Source organism: Carlito syrichta, unplaced genomic scaffold (assembly GCF_000164805.1).
Source record: "Carlito syrichta isolate Samal-C Ts95f unplaced genomic scaffold, Tarsius_syrichta-2.0.1 Scaffold311749, whole genome shotgun sequence".
Lineage (NCBI taxonomy): Eukaryota > Metazoa > Chordata > Mammalia > Primates > Tarsiidae > Carlito > Carlito syrichta.
Genome location: NW_007255845.1, coordinates 129,132 through 147,310, shown reverse-complemented (window position 1 = coordinate 147,310; position 18,179 = coordinate 129,132). Strand labels below are relative to the sequence as shown.

At 40.9% G+C, this 18,179-nt stretch overlaps 1 protein-coding gene across 1 annotated transcript in view; it reads right to left on the bottom strand.

Annotated features, from left to right (window-relative positions):
- Positions 1 to 1,312: 1,312 nt before the first annotated feature.
- Positions 1,313 to 18,179, bottom strand: part of HECA (hdc homolog, cell cycle regulator) — a 33,926-nt gene continuing 17,059 nt past the window's right edge. Inside the window, exons 2-4 of the mRNA XM_021718039.1 lie at positions 12,225 to 13,265; positions 5,365 to 5,519; positions 1,313 to 3,021 (exon numbers count right to left, since the gene is read on the bottom strand). Coding sequence (XP_021573714.1) covers positions 2,857 to 3,021; positions 5,365 to 5,519; positions 12,225 to 13,265 — 1,361 coding nt within the window. The 3' untranslated portion in view covers positions 1,313 to 2,856. The remainder of the gene's footprint in view (positions 3,022 to 5,364; positions 5,520 to 12,224; positions 13,266 to 18,179) is intronic.

The window sequence follows — 18,179 nt, the reverse complement described above, 5'->3', positions numbered from 1 at the left end:
TGTATTTGTTCAAGGTATAAAACTCTTAAAAATTAATGATTTAAAAATATTAAGAACAGATGAAAAATCACTTGGAAAGTAAAAAAAAAGAAAAAACCAAAAACCGAAAAAGGAAAAAAAAAAAACAGAAATCAAATCTCTTGGGTAATTAATATCCCTCAGTATTTTGACCACAACAAAAATAATAATCTTTCTTGACATATTCCAATTCCAGTCAAGGTATTCTGGGCAAGCCTGGAGTATTAAGGTCAGCAGATTTCCAAAATAAGATTTCTCAGCCAGGCTCAGCCTGTAATCCTGCGCCTTGGGAGGCTGAGGTGAGTGAATTGCCTGGGCTCGTGGGTTTGAGACCCGCCTGGGCAACTTGGCGAGACCTCATCTCTATAATAAATCAAAAAATCAGCCGGGTGTGGTAGCACATGCCTGTAATTCTGGCTACTTGGAAGGCTGAGGCGGAAGGATCGCCGGAGCCCAGCAGGTCGAGGCTGCGGTGGCCGGGAGCAGCAACTGCACTCCAGTCTGGGCGACAGAGTGAGACTCCAACTCAAAAAAAAAAAAAAAAAGATTTCTCTTTATAGTGTTGCATACTCAATTACATTTGATTCCCAAATGCAGCCAAATTTTCCCTTTAGATAATAAGAATGAATTGCTTTAAAGGCAAAAGATATTCTCGGGTAAAATACTCATGCTTCTGTCATTTCATAACTGTATACATCCATAGAATCCTAACTTTATAATCAAAATAATGTCCTAGAGCAAATTTTACCCAATTACAGCGAGATCTCATCATAATTATTTTTCTGAGGGGAGAAAACAACCTAAAAAGAAAACATGAAATGCAGCATACCCTACATTCACAGCAGTTTTAAACTCAGGAGCTTGCTGAACGCAATGTGTGGGTCAACTTTAGCCTTCAGAACAACAACATAATGCAGGTTTCACTATAAAATTTTAGGTGGGTTAAAGACCAGCATTACAAATATTTTACTATTTTAAATTCAGAAATAAAATCCAAGTGGTACTCTGAAGACAAGAGAAACTTACCAATTGTTATATCTGGGCACATGAAAAAAATCAATAGGAAACAGTTAATTCACCATTATAGCTTTGTGTATTACAAACAAATTTGCAAAAAGCTATGTCCTATAGTTCTCTTTTAGTTGCATCAAACACTGCCAGACCAATAATGATTTTCTGCTTCTCACAGGCATTTTGTGCATTTCTCCCCACTGTGAAATATTTTTCAGATCATCAAACACCAAACTAGATGCAGTCAATCAAATAACAATCACCCAAATTGAAAGATGAAAAATATTAGTCAATGCATTGGTTCTTTAATGCTGTGTTGTTTCAAACAAAATATCAAACATTTCATATAGAACTGAGACTCGCAATAATGTCTAAACACTTCTGAGAGGAAAATCCACACTGTGGGGAAAAATGGTATAAATCAAATAAGTAATATAAAATGTTCACACCAATCCCAAATTTGGCTATCCATAAAATTTTTATATTTTCTGCATTCCTTCAGCATATAAGCATAGCATACATGAAATTACCAAATTCATTTTTGAGAAGTCACATTCCAATTCTATAAGGGTACAGAATGTCAGTCTATGTAAATCACTAAGATCTACTGAACAGAAGGCGAATTTTGGAATGCCCAATACTCTGACTAAGCAAGTTCTATATATAATCAGTTTTTCCTCAACAGTAAGGTGTCACGGGACTCTTTAGAATGATCTATTTTTCAAACATTCTGCTATGCAGTATAGTCAATGATTTTCCAAATAAAACAAACTTTTAAAAGAAATATTATTTTCTTCATCATCCTCTCAAACTATTTTTTTCCTTTTCTTCCTAAGGTCAAATCTTTGATTTTGGAAACCCAGCATTAAATGGGTTAAACGTGGCCATAAGTAATTCTGGGGACAATAAGTGTGGTAATTATTGGTTCTGAAGCTCACTAGTTAGATTTTGTCACTGTGAGACTGACCTGTGAAAAGAATCTGACACCAAATGACACTTTGGCAGTGCAACTTGTAATAAATCCTCACTGCTCAAATCATGTTATTCATGGATTCTCTTTAAGAGCTATTTTGGCCAACTTCAAAGACACAATTCAAATGACAGAGTTCTGCCTTTTTGCCCTTGAGTCAGCACGCATTATTTCCAAGTTCGTTTCATATATTCTTTGTTATAGGTCAGCTAACCTAAAAATATTTGCAACATCCATTGCTTTCATATGTGTCTTAGAATTTGAATATTATTTTCAGTATGACAAACTGTTAAATTACAACAGTGATAGCAACAGCACTCGTGCCACTTTCAAATCATCTGTCAGTATGAGTAAACTGCACTGTCCACGTGTGCTGCAGATCACTAAGCCAAGAAAGGCTAATATGCTATTAGCTCTCCAGGCACAGACTTACATTCACTGGTCACATGTTTTTCCCAAGGCCCAAGGAAGATCTAAAAGGGGCATTTAGAAAGTTAACCTTTTAGTAGGAGTCTCTTTCTAACTCCTCTCATGCTTTTAGTTTAGAACCACATAACCCTGCTCCTAAACTGACCCCATCTTCCTGCCACCTTGCAGCTGCATCAGAGACTCTTGGTGAGAATAAACCCCAACCCAAACTCACAGGATCACTCATCTGGGCTCTGGTCACAACCGAAGACTAACACTTGGGAGTCAAGACAGGGCAAAGGGCAGCCCCCACTTTAGTGGCGCACATACACAAAGTAGCTCTCCTTTAAATTAGAAAAGAAATTAATGTCACAGAATGTTTCCCTATAAAAGATATGTAATAAAGTAATAATATCAATAAAATAGCTATTACTAAAGCAAAGCTTTCATCAATAAGCTTCAAGAACTTTGAAGGAGGAGAATGGCTTCACGAAATGGTAGTCGAGGTTCCCACAGTGTGGACACTGCTGGACGTTGCTGTACTCAGAGAAGTACTGCATCCCGATCCGCACGTCGATCACGGGCTTCCCACAGTGCTTACAGTTCAGGCGGGCCTGGGGAAACACACACTGTGAGCCACAGTACCCTTTGGCTTCGCAGCACTCATCAGAGGCGTCCATGCCACAATGCTGGGAAACTGATTGAATCTAATAAAACATCTCTTTTATCATCAAAAACAGAGAAACAGGAGATGCCTGAAAGAATCCCAATTTCTCTCTTGATACACAGCACTGCTAGCTGTTTCACATACTAGTGTGGAGAAAATTCGACCACTAGCACTGCCTAACCCTCCCCACTAATGTTCCCTTAACAATAACAAGCCTCCCCCGGGGTTTAAGAGAGTGGCTGAAGCTGAATTCCCTCACCCAAACCTGCATGAAACTTCTTTGAAGATTCTGGGTTTATTTTTAAAATTCATATTCATTCTTCATTCTACTCCACACAGCATTTGTGTTTTCTTTGATGCAAAAATAAAATTTCCCTAAGTTACTCGGGTAAAATAAGCAATCCAGGAAGAAGTGCTATGCTGATCTGAGGTTTCCAGAGTTCCATTAAAAATTCTGATTAAAAGATCCTGAGCAAACCTCTCTCTTTAGCCTGTTATAGCTTTCTAGTAACTAATTACTAGAGCTGTTTTATTGGAAGATTTCTCTTGATTCCTTAGCAGTATCTAACTTGTATCCTCCTCACAGTGACTATCATCAGTTGATTTTTAAAAAAACAGCAATTGAACAAGTTTTCCTTATCAGTAGGTGGCCAGAAAAACAAAGGCCTGGGCTTAAATTGTTTTAAAGAAGTACAGTGTATAGTGAGTACACCAAGAAGTTGGGTGTGGAGGAGGCTATTTTGTTTTGCTCCCTAAAGATATGGAAATAATCCCACTGCCTTTCAATGGTGCAGTAGAAAGAACACCAGAAAGGGGATTATAGGTTTTAGTCATGGCTGTGTCACAACCTGTGTAAAGCTTGGTGAAGCATTCACATATTTTAGACCTCCATTGTTTGTGGAAAACAAGGAGGCTGGACTGGATCACCCAGGTCCTTGCCAATGCTAGTGTTCTATGAGTTAACAGGTCCAAGTACTCTTTCACCACCCTATTTCTCTAATTTAAAAAATGACCTTCCATGGTGTGTGCAGAGAAGGGAGCCACTTCCTTTGGTTTCTCTCATCTCAAGAGCTGGCAATTAACTATAAGACGCTACGGTGAATAACTAAAAAACTGTGATATCTCATTTCCAAGGCTCAGTTTTAAAAGGAAAATGTGGTCAACGCTTTAGAATAGCATAAAATTAGCCAATCCTACCTGGAATCAAAGGAAGGGTGGGTTACAGATGACTATTTAGGTCTCTCAAGACCCAATGCTCTTCTGAGAAACACTAGCATAGCCAAAATATAGTTAAAATACTGATTCTAACAAACTTTTACTTCAACAAACACAGGTTATCTTTGGAATAAACTGACAATAGTAAAGATATTCTCTTTACAAAATCTCAAGCCATATGCTAACAATATAAAGATATGCAGTAACTAATAAAGTATATATCAGTTTTCTGTATTAAAAGCTTAGATAATGAAGAATATAGGAAAATTTCTCCCCTACCCATGAATATCAAGGAATTAGTAACAAGCTCTTTTTTTCCCCAAGCACTTGGAAATTAGCCAAGATATTTTCAAGGATTTTGGCTCCTGTGTTTCTATGGATTTATTTAATATGTTTTTATAGGTTAACATTTCCCTCTTTTCCTGATGACAGCTACATTTCTAGCGTTCTCTTAGCATCAGAAAATGCCTCCTCTTAACAGTGCTTTAATGATTACAATTCTTTCATGTCAACCTCAAACACCTTATAAGGCAGAATTCTTGGGAAATGGTACTGTCCAATAGAAAGAAAACAACAAGAAAATCCTGGCTTATTAAAGAAAGTAAAACTTTCTTTTTCCTTTTAAATAACATCTCTTTCTTATTAGAAATTTAGTGTAAGCTAATCATACAAAATGTTAAAAAACAGATACACAGCAAAAGAATATGAAAGGAGCCATTCTACCTCCTGTCATGGAGACTGTATATAACCATCTAGTGAGTGCTTAGAAGATCCCCTTTCATGCTTGCTTATTTACAGATGCAAACATATTACTATCCCATTTTATAACCTTTTTTAACTTAATATACTATAAATACTTCCCACATAATCTTATTTCACACTATCCTTTTTAACAACTGCATAGTATTCCACTAAATAGCTACATCCCAATGTAGTAATTTAGCCATCATTCCCAGACTCTGGGGGAGTTTTATGACTGAATTCCTTCTTTACTGTCAGAAGCATCTTCTTCTACATTCACTTGGAGACAAAAATCCAATATCACCCACTGCTCCCTCAGTAGGTCAATACCTACCTGACAGCATGGAGAGGCAGCCAGGATGTCGTAAGTGTACATGGTGCCCAACTGGTGCCAGCTGCCATCCCACCGAGACTTACACTTGATGCAGATGATCTTGTGAACCCCCTCCAGGCAGTCCACACACACCGCATACAGGTGCATGAGTCTCCCTGTGCACAGAAGACACAAGGCTCAGAATGGCCATCGTGAAAATCACATTTTATCTCCAAAGAGGATTTTTTAAAAAAATGCCTCATCTACCAATTATAAGCAAACATTTTATTATTTGGATAAATATAAAAAGAAAAAAGAAAAACATTTATCACACAAGCTGTTTTTATAGAATAATGATGAATTACTATTGTCAATAAGATAGGTACCTTAAGTTCAAGCTTATTAAAAACTTGCTTCAATTCATTTTTCCAAAAACGTGATTCTGGGTTTACATAACATGTAATTCAAATAACAAAGCCACATTTACGCAAAACCAGCCTGTACTGGATCCTTGCAGAACTTACTGCTCAGAAGTCTATGTGTGGCAAATGCAGACTAAACCAACAATGCTGGCCTTGCCACAGGCTCTCACCCACATCCCATCATAAAAAAGTCCAAAGTCTGTCTTGGAATCACTAGCCCAGAATTACACCACAGCCAAAATTACTATGTTAACTATCCTTGTTCCCAAAACTACTCAGTCATCACCACATCTAACTTAGGAACCAGAATTCTACTTAACTTGTGATTTTTTTTTTTAAAGGGAGTTCAATGTCTTATTGTTTACTGGGCTCTTAAAAGTAAACAACCCCATTCCTCCATTACTTATCAATATTTTAATGTGTAAAAAGGAAAGATGTCATCCAAGAGTATGTGGAAGGGTCAGAGGGCAAGTAAATGGGAGAGAGTCAGAATGTCCAGGATCCACCTGGCAATGTATAATAGCAACATTTCTGCCCTGTGTGGGAACTGAGGAGCTCCACCCCGTTAAAAATGACTATCAGCAGAACACAGTCCCAAGTGGCTTCTTACTCAGAACATGCTGCTCGGTGCCATCAGTCAGTCTGGGTCTGCACCACTCAGTAGGCAGGACCAGCCTGATCCTTACCTATGGTACTCAAGAGGAAACCGTTCGATTGTCTTTGCTTACATGACTTTCTCCCTTCCTGAGGTCAAGGACCACCACATCTAATCATCTTTGTAGATTAGCACCATGACTGGAATATGAAAAGCACTCTGTAAGTGTGTGTTGGCTAGGGCATGTTAATGGCCAAAGACAGCATACTGTGGGAGCTCTATGCCAGAAATGGGAAGCAAGACAACAGCTACTAGCCGTCCTACTCACCTCAGCTCTAGGACACTGAAATTAAAATGTCTCACATGTCACACCCACTCTCAGTGGCCTGGGGGCATGTCAGGAGGTCAGTTTAAGGAACCAGGAGCTACTGGAAAACCCTTCATTTGCAACCTCCCTCCAACTTAATCAATGCAATTCCCAAACATTCACCTGTACATAGGTCACTGAGGGCCTGGAAGGGCAATGGCTGGAGCAGACACAGGAATCAAGTGTTGATAACAGTAACCATGATGAGTACTTGCCAAGGGTCTGGCACTAGGCTACAAGCTCCACAAGAATCATTTCCTTTAGCCTTCCCAGCAGCACTAGAAAGTAGGCATTACTGTTACTCCCCTTTCAGATGGGGGGGGGGGGGCAGGAGGACAGAAGAATGGACGGGACTGCAGCTTAGAGAGCTTGAGCAGCTTGCCCAAGCTCATAAGATAGTAAATAGCAAAGTCCAGGCTTCATGTCTGTCTGACTCGTAACCTACCAGCAAATCAACAGGAATGCCTGGTCTGGACTAAGACTCCAGATTTATATCAGAGATATAAATTATAACTGTCCTAAATACAGAGAATTTTATATTTCCAAACCCTAGGATTGTGAGCTTAAACAAAATGCACATTCTGGAGAGAACAATCACATATGGTTCAAAGTGGTAAAGAAGCCCAATGAGAACTTCCTAATTAGATCAATCTTAATAAATTATTAAAGCCAAACAAAACATTTTATCAATGGAAGAAAGAGAAAAGAGGCCAGAAGCACAGTCAGGGGAGGGCAGTGAGGGGAAAAGGGCCGGGTGAGGGAGTGACAATCCTGTGCACCTCTGAAAACAAGTACTGTGGCAGCAGACCATCCCTGCAGACTGCAGGATCCTGTGGCTTGGGACATGGCCTTCCTTCTGGAGTGGAAAATGCTCCAAAGAGTGCCTGGTCAGGACATAGTGATTAAAGAAATGATTTGTGCCAGCTAACTATAAATGAGATCACACGAACTTCTCCAAGATGTAGCATTAAAAACACTGTTATGCGATCAAGGTCTTACTTTTGGCCCCAATGACTTCTCTGGTACTGATTAAACTCCCTGACCTTCAGATGTTATAATCAACAGTTCAACTCCTCAACAATGTTGTAGTGCACCCCTAACATACTCATTATCTATTAGTGTATGTTTATGTGTTTACCTGTATGCGTACACATACACATACATACTTGGGTCTAATTTTCACTTTTCTCCATCTGCTCCCTAACAGGTACCCTCAAGATTTAGTTGTAAGTCCTGTCAGATCCTTTTCTCGTTCTCTCTTTTCTCCTCATTCAAGAGCTCTCCCAATACTGTTATAAAATAAGTTCCCTAGTTATAAAACAATTGTTATAAAAGTAAATAAAATAATACAAAATATTATAATATAATATATAATAATATAATACAAATTAATTCTCCATCCTAAATGTTTATTTCTAATCATGCTTGCTAGACATCTCCACATAAAACTCTCAACATCCCTTGAAACCTAATACACACAAGCCTCATCTTCTGTCCCCCTAAATCAGGTCCTTTTCCCTTTCCCTACTCCTGTCTGTGACTACACCATTTATCTGATCTAGAAACAAAGTGAGCCAACAACGGCTCTTCTTCCTCTTCTATGGTCAAAATCCAAGAGCTATAATTTTCCTTTAAAACAGCATCTTACGATATCCCCTCCAGTCTTTCTTTCCATCCCCACTGTCCCACCCCGCTATCTCTTATCTCCTTGCATCTAGTCTAGAGAAATGGTTTCAACTCTGTCTCCAGGTCCCACTCCTTTCAAGTCAACTTTTCCCCCAAGTGATTGCCTGCTTTACAAAAACATTTTCAAAACTCTTCAATCCATATTCATAAAGAACAAGGCAAAGCTCTTTATTATGGCTTGAAAAGATCCCCACAATCCTTTTTTTCCCCTATCCTATTCATTTTCCACTCCAGGACACCTCCAATCAAACAGTTCTCTTCCTATCTCCTGAACATAAACTGCCCCCCCCCCCGCTTTTTGTTGCAACTACCCTTACTTTACTTAGGATACTCCCCCTCCTTATCAACCAACACTTGACATGACTAGACCCTGTGTGCTGACCAAGATCCAGCCCAGTTTTGGCAATGGCCTTCACGCTGACTCTTTTGACTAACCTGGCCAAAGTGGCCCCTTCCTCCTTAGAAATTAAAGAACACTTAATGTACATAATAGCCAGGTGTTACTAGTTCCACCTGGTACTAAAGCCTTAGGCTTGGTAAAGTAAGTTACCTTTTATAAAAAGGGTCTTATATCCTAAGATTATAAACTGATGACAGGCAAGGACTCACAGTATCCAGCATGTGTGAAACCCATAAGTTTAATCAACTGAGAACGGATAAAGTCAAAAGAATGTGCCCATGATGCACAGAGAAAAGACTACTACTACTCTCATGAACCCTCATTCATCTTTATAAAGAATGTTTTGAGATTTAAGATGGAGAAGTTAAGGTGTTTCCACCCACTTCCCTCTAAAATTACCCTTAAACAGGATAAGGAATCAAACTCCATCTTCCATGAAACAATGAGATACCTCAATCCTAAAAACCAATATATATGAGGTCAGAAAGCAGACTGAGGAATGGCAAATGGTTAAGCTCTGAAACTGGACAATAATTACTGGAGAGGGTCGAATAAGGCACTGAAAGGGAAACAGTGGAGTGTAGTAAATTACAAATGACCACGAAGTCTATGCACCTCTTTCTATCAATAAGCAGAGTATTTCAGCATCCTCTGAACCTGTGCTAGTCATCTTAGGACATATTCTGATGAGCAAAATGTGACAAAATTGATGTTACTCAGTTCTAAGATTAAACCTCTAGAGAGAGAGAGACCCTGCAGTTTCTACTCCTACCTTCTTGAATGCTGTCCTGAGAACACCATGTTGAAAAGCCCAAGCTAGGCTACGGAAGATGAAAGACTACATGGAACACAGATGAGCATTCTAGCTGAAGTCATCTGTGGCCAACCGAACTGTTCTAGCCAGTCCTCCTATAGAACTGTAAGAAGTCTTTAAATCATCCTTTTTAACCATTTGGAGTGCTCTACTTTATAACAAAGGCTAACAGGTATATGGGGTTAGGTAAAATTCTCAAAATGAATGAAACTACTCCCTACAATTTCAGCTTCTTTTCCTTGCTCAGAAAGGTAGCACAAGAAACTATCTAAGTGAAACAAGAACAGGACACTATTTTTAAAAGCTCTTGGAAATTAAAAGTATAAGAACAGAAAACTTAAAAATACTGGAAAATTTTTCACAAAGCAGAATAAAGAAGTGAACAGGGCCACATATGATTGATTCTTTTTCTGTTGTTCTTTTTTTGTTGAGGTGGAGGATATAAAATAATCAATCTAAGAGGTACAATATCTGATTAACAGGCATTTCACAGTTGTTGTTTTAAGTGAACAACAAGTGTTCTAAGTGAACAAGTTCTAAGTGAACAACAAGTTCTAAGTGAACTTAGAACAACAAGTTCTAAGTGAACAACAAGTAAACAAGTGTTGTTTAGAGAGGAGGAAACTATTAAAGAAATAATACAAAAGAAATTTCTCCAAACCAAAGGGTCAAGAAAGTCAGAAAGCACAATGAGTGGAGGAAAAAAAGAGACCCATATCACGGTAAAATTTCTATATTAGGGATACAAAAAGAAAAATCTTAAAACCTTCAGGGAGGGGTGGAGGTGGAGGCAATGACAGGAATAAGAATAATATCAGACTTGTCAATGGTGACACTGTAAGACAGGAGACAGTAAAAAAATGCCTTCAAAATTCCAAGGGAAAAATATTTATAACTTAGAAGACTATACCCAGTTAAAGAGCAATCAAGTATGAAGATAAAAATCACAATATCTGCAGACTTTCAAAATCCCAAATCATCTATGCCTATAATTCCCTTTCTCAAAAAGCTCCTGGGGTATGTTTCCTAACAAATTGAGAGAATAAACCAAGAAAAAATATAAAATGCTTCTAGGAAACACAATTTTAAAAACAGGAAAGAAATGAAGGCATTCCTAGAAGGACAGCTATGTAGTATGGTTGGCCCTGAGTGCACCAGGACAGAAAAGAACAGAGGATAAAAGTCTCCAAGAGGGGCATTTTCTTTTCTTTTTAATAGAGATGAGGTCTGCTATGTTGCCCAGGTTGGTCTCACCTCAGTCTCCCAAAGTGCTGGGATTAAAAGTGTTACCTCATGAGGGACATTTTCAGGAAAAAAAAAAAAACCTCAAAAAATGTCTGACAGGTTTATAGAAATGTTTCTGCAAGATAGTTTGTAAAACTTCTAGGGAGTGAGAACCACCAGTCGAAGTTTAAAAGAAAAAAACAGGAAAATGAAAATGAGAATCAGTTAAGGCTTTAGTACCATGTGGAACTAGTAACACCTGGCTATTATGTACATTAAGTGTTCTTTAAAAAAGACAATAGGTGTTCTAAAATATACTGACTCCAAAAATTTTTTTAAAACCCCTATATTCTTGGCTCCTTATTAAATATAATCACAATAATAAACACAGCAGGGATTTAACCAAGAATTGTGATATATTATCCCAAGAGAAAGGAGAAGAGGAATAGATATATGGTCATCCAACTCAAAAGTAAGTCAATAAATAATGTCTAAAATTGGAGAATGAAGATAGCAGTATTTAAAATAATGATGTTAAAAACCTGAAGCATCACTTAAGGTTTGAAAGTGTTTTTCTTTGGGGACTGAGACAGCAGGGTTTGACGGAAGGAGACAGGTAGGGATATGTCATATTTACTACAGGTTTTTATAACACGCATTTTAAGCATAAGCATGTTATCTGTCATATATCTCATCTTTATGGAAGTTCAGTAGTTTTCATCAACTGACAGATTTTTCACTTATACTAACCAATTCCCTGTCATTCGATTTATGGCTAAAATGTACCAAGTCCTTGTATAACATCCGCAGGAATACTAATTTTGCCACTAGGCTAATGTCTGAGCATTCAATAATTCTATATTTTCCTTTTGCTGCTGTCAAGACAGTCTCATCTTATGCAAATTTCAAAATTAATTCAACCAGTCTAAAAACACCTTGGCCCTTTCTGACCCCCAACTTTTCCTCACTGTTATGTCTACAAGGATCAAAGAGAACACACAGCTTGCTGGACACATTAAAACAAGTTTTAATGGCAACTATTTTACAGCAAGTGACAAATATACAATTCCTTCTCTGAATTTCCTTCCAATTATGAAAAACTATATACCAACAATCCTCTCTCCAAATTACAACAAACACAAAATTACCCATCAGGGTACCTGTATTTAGTACTGTGACATCAGAGTATAAAAATCACCAACACCTTACTGGGTAAAGCTGAAATACTCAAACGTTACCGAGCACCTGCCTAGAACATCGTCATCAACAAAAATCCAATCAGGAAAAATTAAGCCAAAATAGAGCAATTCTGTCTTGTTTGCTGTTGGGTTTGTAACAAACAGAAAGCAGGCAAGGTGAATTAACACCTATACCTTGAAGGTGACAAGGAACATCATACTCGATCTCATCGTGTCTCGATGGGCTTAAGAACAGAGTTCCGTCCACCAGCGGGAACTGTTCGAATACCGGGAGCGCCCGATGGCACAGAGCACAGTTTACAACGTTTCTGTGGCTGGCACTGAGGGCAGCCAGAATGAACTTCCGCAGATCCTCCCCCTGGCCCACTTGGGCATCATCTTCCATCCGCACATGGAAAGTGTTCAGCTTATGCCTGGGGATGTGAGTGAGGAGCTCGGAGAGGTCCAGCCGCCGCAGGAACTGTACGGGGGCATCGAAGTGTCCCCCCCTGTGGACCGACAACCCAGCCGGACTATAATCAAAGTGAGCATTTCTGAACACGTGGCTTCCTGCCATGGCCTTTTTGTGAGGCTCAAGGTGGATGGCATTCTTTAAGAACTCCCCAAGGTATCTGGAGGAGCGGGGGCCGCTGAAGTGGGCCGGGGAGAGGATGGAGTAGCCTGTGGGTGGAGACTGGCCAGGGGAGCCACAGGGGGAGCGGGTGCCGTAGGTTGTGGCACTGACTGCTTTTTCCTGGGAGTTCTGCCGGTCCATGGAATGCCGTCGCGGGAGGTCGTGGCTCGGGCCTTTCTGGGGCTTATTTTGGGGTCTGCACTTTTTTGCCTCCTCCGCAGCCTCACCAGGAGGCCTCCCTGTGTTCTTCTCCGAGCCAGACTTCTTCTTTTTCTCGTCCTGCATCCGCTTTACCTGGTACCAGTCCGTGTCCTTTTTTAAGTGGCCCTGGCCACAGCGGCAGGAACAGAAGCGGAAGGCCAGGTCGTAGCCCTTCTTCGTCCACATGTTCTGGCGGCACTGCTTCTCGTTCCAGCTGCGGGCCCGGCCGATGCAGTTGAACTGGACAAGGATGCTGCTCTCCCACTCGTAGAAGCACTGCAGGTGCATCCAGGTGCTGCAGGGGCAGTGTTCATTGTTGCAAACCACCTTCTGGTAGTCATCCTTCTCCAGGTCCACTGGCCTCCCAAAGCTGCAGATCAGGGGAGTGGCACATGGGGCTTCTGGGGGACGAACAAAAAGAGACAGATTCAGGGTACAGGACAATGGGATTCCAGCTAACACCAATTCAGAGAGCAGAGCTATCAGTCACATTAACCCATTTATTCAACACACTTTTCCTGGTGTCAAGATTTCTGCCACTGGAACAAACACCAATGGTATGATGCTATGCCCAGGGAACTTGTTTTCTGATATTTGTAATCTGCTGAAAAACATACCAATGAGCATCAAAAAGTACAAATCCTTCACAGTGCAATTAGCTGCATGCCAGTACAGCGGCTGCACACCTCTAATCCAAAAATCTAAAATGCTCCAAAATCTGAAATTTCTTGAACATCATCCATGAGCTCAAAGGAGATGCTCATCGGAGCATTTCAGAATGCAGATTTCTGGATTAGGGATACTTAACCTGTACTTGTAACAGTATGGTATGAGGTTTTTCTAAGACATGGGTATAAAGACAGGTAGTTCCAGGATTCCTCAAAAACTGAATCCTCAAAAAACTACAATGAACTAGGAAATAATATGATGAGACTACTTAACCAACCAGTTCTGGTAGTATCTCCAAACGGGCTCTCCAAGACCTTCATCACAGGCTTTAGGTTGACCTGAATACCAGAAAGAAGTTGGAAAACAGACTGTGTGTACTGGTCTCATCCCCAATTCTCTTCTAGGATGGACTGGCATCTAGTGTCAGGAATGTTCGATCAAACAAATTGTTGATCTACACAGGATTACGCTGCTAGGTTTTGATGGGAAAAAAAAAAAAAAAGAATTCTTCCAAAGCTGTCAGGACGGAAAGTGGGAACAAGATATCTGTACCCTATCTTAAATACACGTCCCCCACACAGAATCCAAACAGCCCGGAAGGGTCCCAAAAAGAAAGGAAAACATGGTGACACAAAGTAGAACACAGTTCTTTAAACGTAAATATGATTTATGGAGACTGAAACTCCATAGATTCCCTATAACTTCTCAATGGTAACTAAATACCTGAGCTTTTGAGTTATTTTTTAAAGTGTCAAAAAGACATGATGAAGCCAATAAAAAGATAAGTGACTGCGAGGGGGAGGGCGGAGGGTGAGATGAACAGGGAGAGCAAGATGATTTTAGGGCAGTGACTCTATTCTGTATGCTACTATCTACAATGCTCATAACACATTTGTCAAACTCCACGGGATGTGCAACATCAAAAGTGACCCCAATGTAAACTATGGAAATGAGTGACAAGAGTGTGTCAATGTATGTTCACCGATCATTCTGATTAATAGTGGGGAGGTGGGAGGTATATGGGAACTCTCTATACTTTCAATTTTTCTGTGAACCTAAAACTGCTCTAATAAATAACATTTATTTTTTTTAAATGAGGAAAAAAAAGGACATGTATGTTTAAGACCTAGTTCTATGGAATACTAGCTGTGTAAAAGTGGACTGGTTACTTCCTCTGTAAATCCTCAATTTCCTCAACCATAAATGGACATCATTATAGGAGCTACCTTCTAGAGATTTTTTTGAGGATTAAATAAGAAATGCTTATAAAGTTAACAGTTTAGTGCAGTACCTGGTACATAAGTCTGCACTAATGTTGTTGCTGCTGTTCTTGATATTAGCTGGGATATTTTTACTTATAAAGAAAGCTGTGAAATGAGGTAGCGGAGGGTAGGCTAAATCAGAGATGGCAAAACTGGGGCCAGACTGGGAGATGAGACTGATGGTGCAAGACCAAGGAAGGAGGCCTGATGCCACAGGCCCCTGTGCAGAGCAGGGGGACTGTAACTTATAGGCAGGGATGAGAGGACACTGTAGAGAGCTACACACCTAACAGCCTTCCCTATGTGTGTGTCTCTGCACTTCTACAGTTCTCAACACATACCATCATTCCCCTTGAATTCTTTCCTGAATTTCTGGGCTGTTTCATCACCATCCAGTTCTTCTTTTGCCTCACATTCCCCAAAATAAACACTCCCCAGGAGGAATCAGCATTTTCTCCTCCTCACTCCTTCTAGGCAGAAACTAAACATTAAACCTGCCATTTCTTATAAGGGTACAACTTGTATTTGGACAATTCTCTGCAGGATGGGGCTGTCCAATGCATTATGGAAAGTGAGATGAGCTTCAATGGGCCCTGAGCACTCAGCATCTGTAGCCCCCACACACGCCCCACCCTCCCCATCATGATAACCCCAACATGTATAAATTTTCAAAGGGCCCCTTTGGAGGGCCTACACTGCCCCCAATTGGGAACCTCTGGGCTTGGTTAGGAAGGTTGCACATGTCATGCATAGTAGTTGAGACTGTATCTCTGATATATGAGAAGCTGAAAGAAGATGCTCGTCCTTGGAGTTCTATTCTAAAAAAACTCCCCTGGTGGCAGGGTGGGGCATGGGACTGGAGGCAGGGAGCCCACTGCAGTCACAGACTGATGGACAAGGGAGGCTCAGGCTGGATAGAAGACTGGACTGCCCTAATTTGGATCTGCTGAGCTTAAATGCCTGTGCACCACTGAAGTGGGGAGAGACATGAAGCTGACTGGACCTCAAAAGAGTCAGAGCTGTGAATACAGACACAGAGTCACTTGCCATGAGATGGAGGTCAAATCTCTGGGACTAATGAGATACCCCAGAGGAACAGGAAGAGTAGGCAGAGACCCCCCAAAAGAATCCAGGAAGCAAGAACTGGAACAAAGGCTGGAGAGGAGTCCTCCACAGAGACTGGTGAGGAATAAACTGAGAGTCCACTAGAAGACAAGTCAGGAGAGAATTACGTCAGGACAGTTGGGAAAGTTTTAAGAATGGACAACTGTAAACGTCCCAGAGCACCAGGTAAGGTCAGTATCTGCACTGTTGACATTTGGGCTGGATAACTCTGTTGTGGGAGCCATCTTGCGTGCTGTAAGATGTCCAGTAGCATCCCTACCCTCTGCCCACCAGAGACCAGCAACATTATCTCACTCAATGATGACACAAATGCCCCCAGGTATTGCCAGATATGCCGGGGGGCAGGGGGATCACAAACACAAAACTGCCCCTGGTTGAGAACTGGCAGATAAGACAAGCCCAAAGAGTCATAACTGGAATGAGCAGTGAGCCAGGCACTGCCTCTGCAGGGAGGACAACTCCAGTCCAGTAAGGACAGCAGGTCAGAGACGGCAGTGAGGAGAGAAGAGACAGAAACGGATGGCTTCAGGAAACTCTTTCCAGAGTGTAACTGAGAAAGGGGTGAAAATCATGGGCCGGAGACAGAAGACAGCAGCAGCTGAGACCTAAGCATGTTCAGGAACCACGAAAACAAATACCAAAAACTCAGGAAAGATTAGAGATGTAGGAAAGGAAAGAAGCAACACGACTCTCCTCTCAAAAACCTTCCCAACCTTACCACTGCCCACTGAATCACACAATGACGTTCCATCGAGTCAACCAGCAGAGGCAGGAGGACCCATCAGGCCTGTACAAGTAGTAGTTCGGACTATGGGATGTCACCACTATCCTCTTCAATGTGGGATTCCAGGGCCTTTGCAAAATGGCCCTAAACCAATTTGTCTGTCTCTGCGTATTTGATCACTTGCCTTCCCCTTAATCTTCATTTGTCCAAATCCTACTCAGTCCAGGACAGCAATTCACAGTACAAACTGCAACCAGACCACCTGAGTTGGAATCCCAGCAGGACTACTGATGAGCTGTGTGCTCCTGGACAAGTCACTTAACTTCTCTTCATATCAGTTTTCTCTGTATGAAATACAGATAATAACAGAATATACTGTGCCTGGTTGTTACAAGGATGAAAAACCAGATACACACTTAGAGCTTAGAACAGGGCTTTTCTCCCTCTCCTCCTACTCCTTCAAGGTCCACCTCTAGACACCATTTCACAGGGCTTCTCTCCCCTGCACCCTGACTCCCCACAGCATTTCTGGTCTGGCCTGAATCTTACTCCAGTCCCTCACTGAAACCACCATCATAAAAATGCCTTTATAAAATTAATAAAAGCCTATAAGGTTAGAATTGTAAAAGGAGTCTGAATTCTGTCATGTTCTGGGGGTAAGGGGAGCTGCCACAAGGCTGATGAGCATATTTTCTCTTAATGAATAAGCCCTTAGAGCTCACAGACCTCCTTGAGGGCAACCAGAAGTTTGATCAGCTGAACAGGCATTAGCAGCTTTGATCATCCTCCCACATACCTTCCATAGTTAAACCATTGATCACAAGATGTGTAACTTTCCCAATTGCTCCCATAGATAACATAAACCTAATTCTGGTCTTTGAGATGTTTCACACTTTGCATTCCGGTGGACCAAGGGCCCAACCTGAACCTGTGACCTGTACCAAGGAACTGACTCAACCCAACACCCCCCAATACACACCCAGAAACTGACTCTGCGCAGATAGTTTTGACATCTTTATGACTTCCTTCATTCCCAATGAATCAACAGTACCTATTCCCGAGCCTCCTGCCTGCCAAATTATTCCTGAAAAACTCTAGCCAAAAATTCTCGGAGAGGCAGATTTGATAGAATATCTCCCATCCTTGCTCAGATTATTAAACTCTTTACTGCAATACTGCTGCCTCCATAGTACACTGGCTCTTTTCCGTGCAACAGGTGTAAGAACTCGGTTAGGCTGTATTATCATTATGGCAACCCTCATCATGGTCCCCACTGGCTGATGATTCAGGAGAGGATGCCTCTTACTCATCTTTGTGTTCCTGGCACCACCGGGCCCAGCTTTGTACAACTCCAGTGCTGAATAAAGTTGCATTAAAGACACTGGTACATCAAACCCACACATGTCAAGAAAAGCAGAATAAAAAGAGAGAGCTGTACTCCTAGACAGAAAGACCTGAACGTACTAAAGGACATCAAAAAAAAAGTGGAAAAGAGGGATATTTTGAGACTCTGAGTAAATTAAACTGTAGTCACC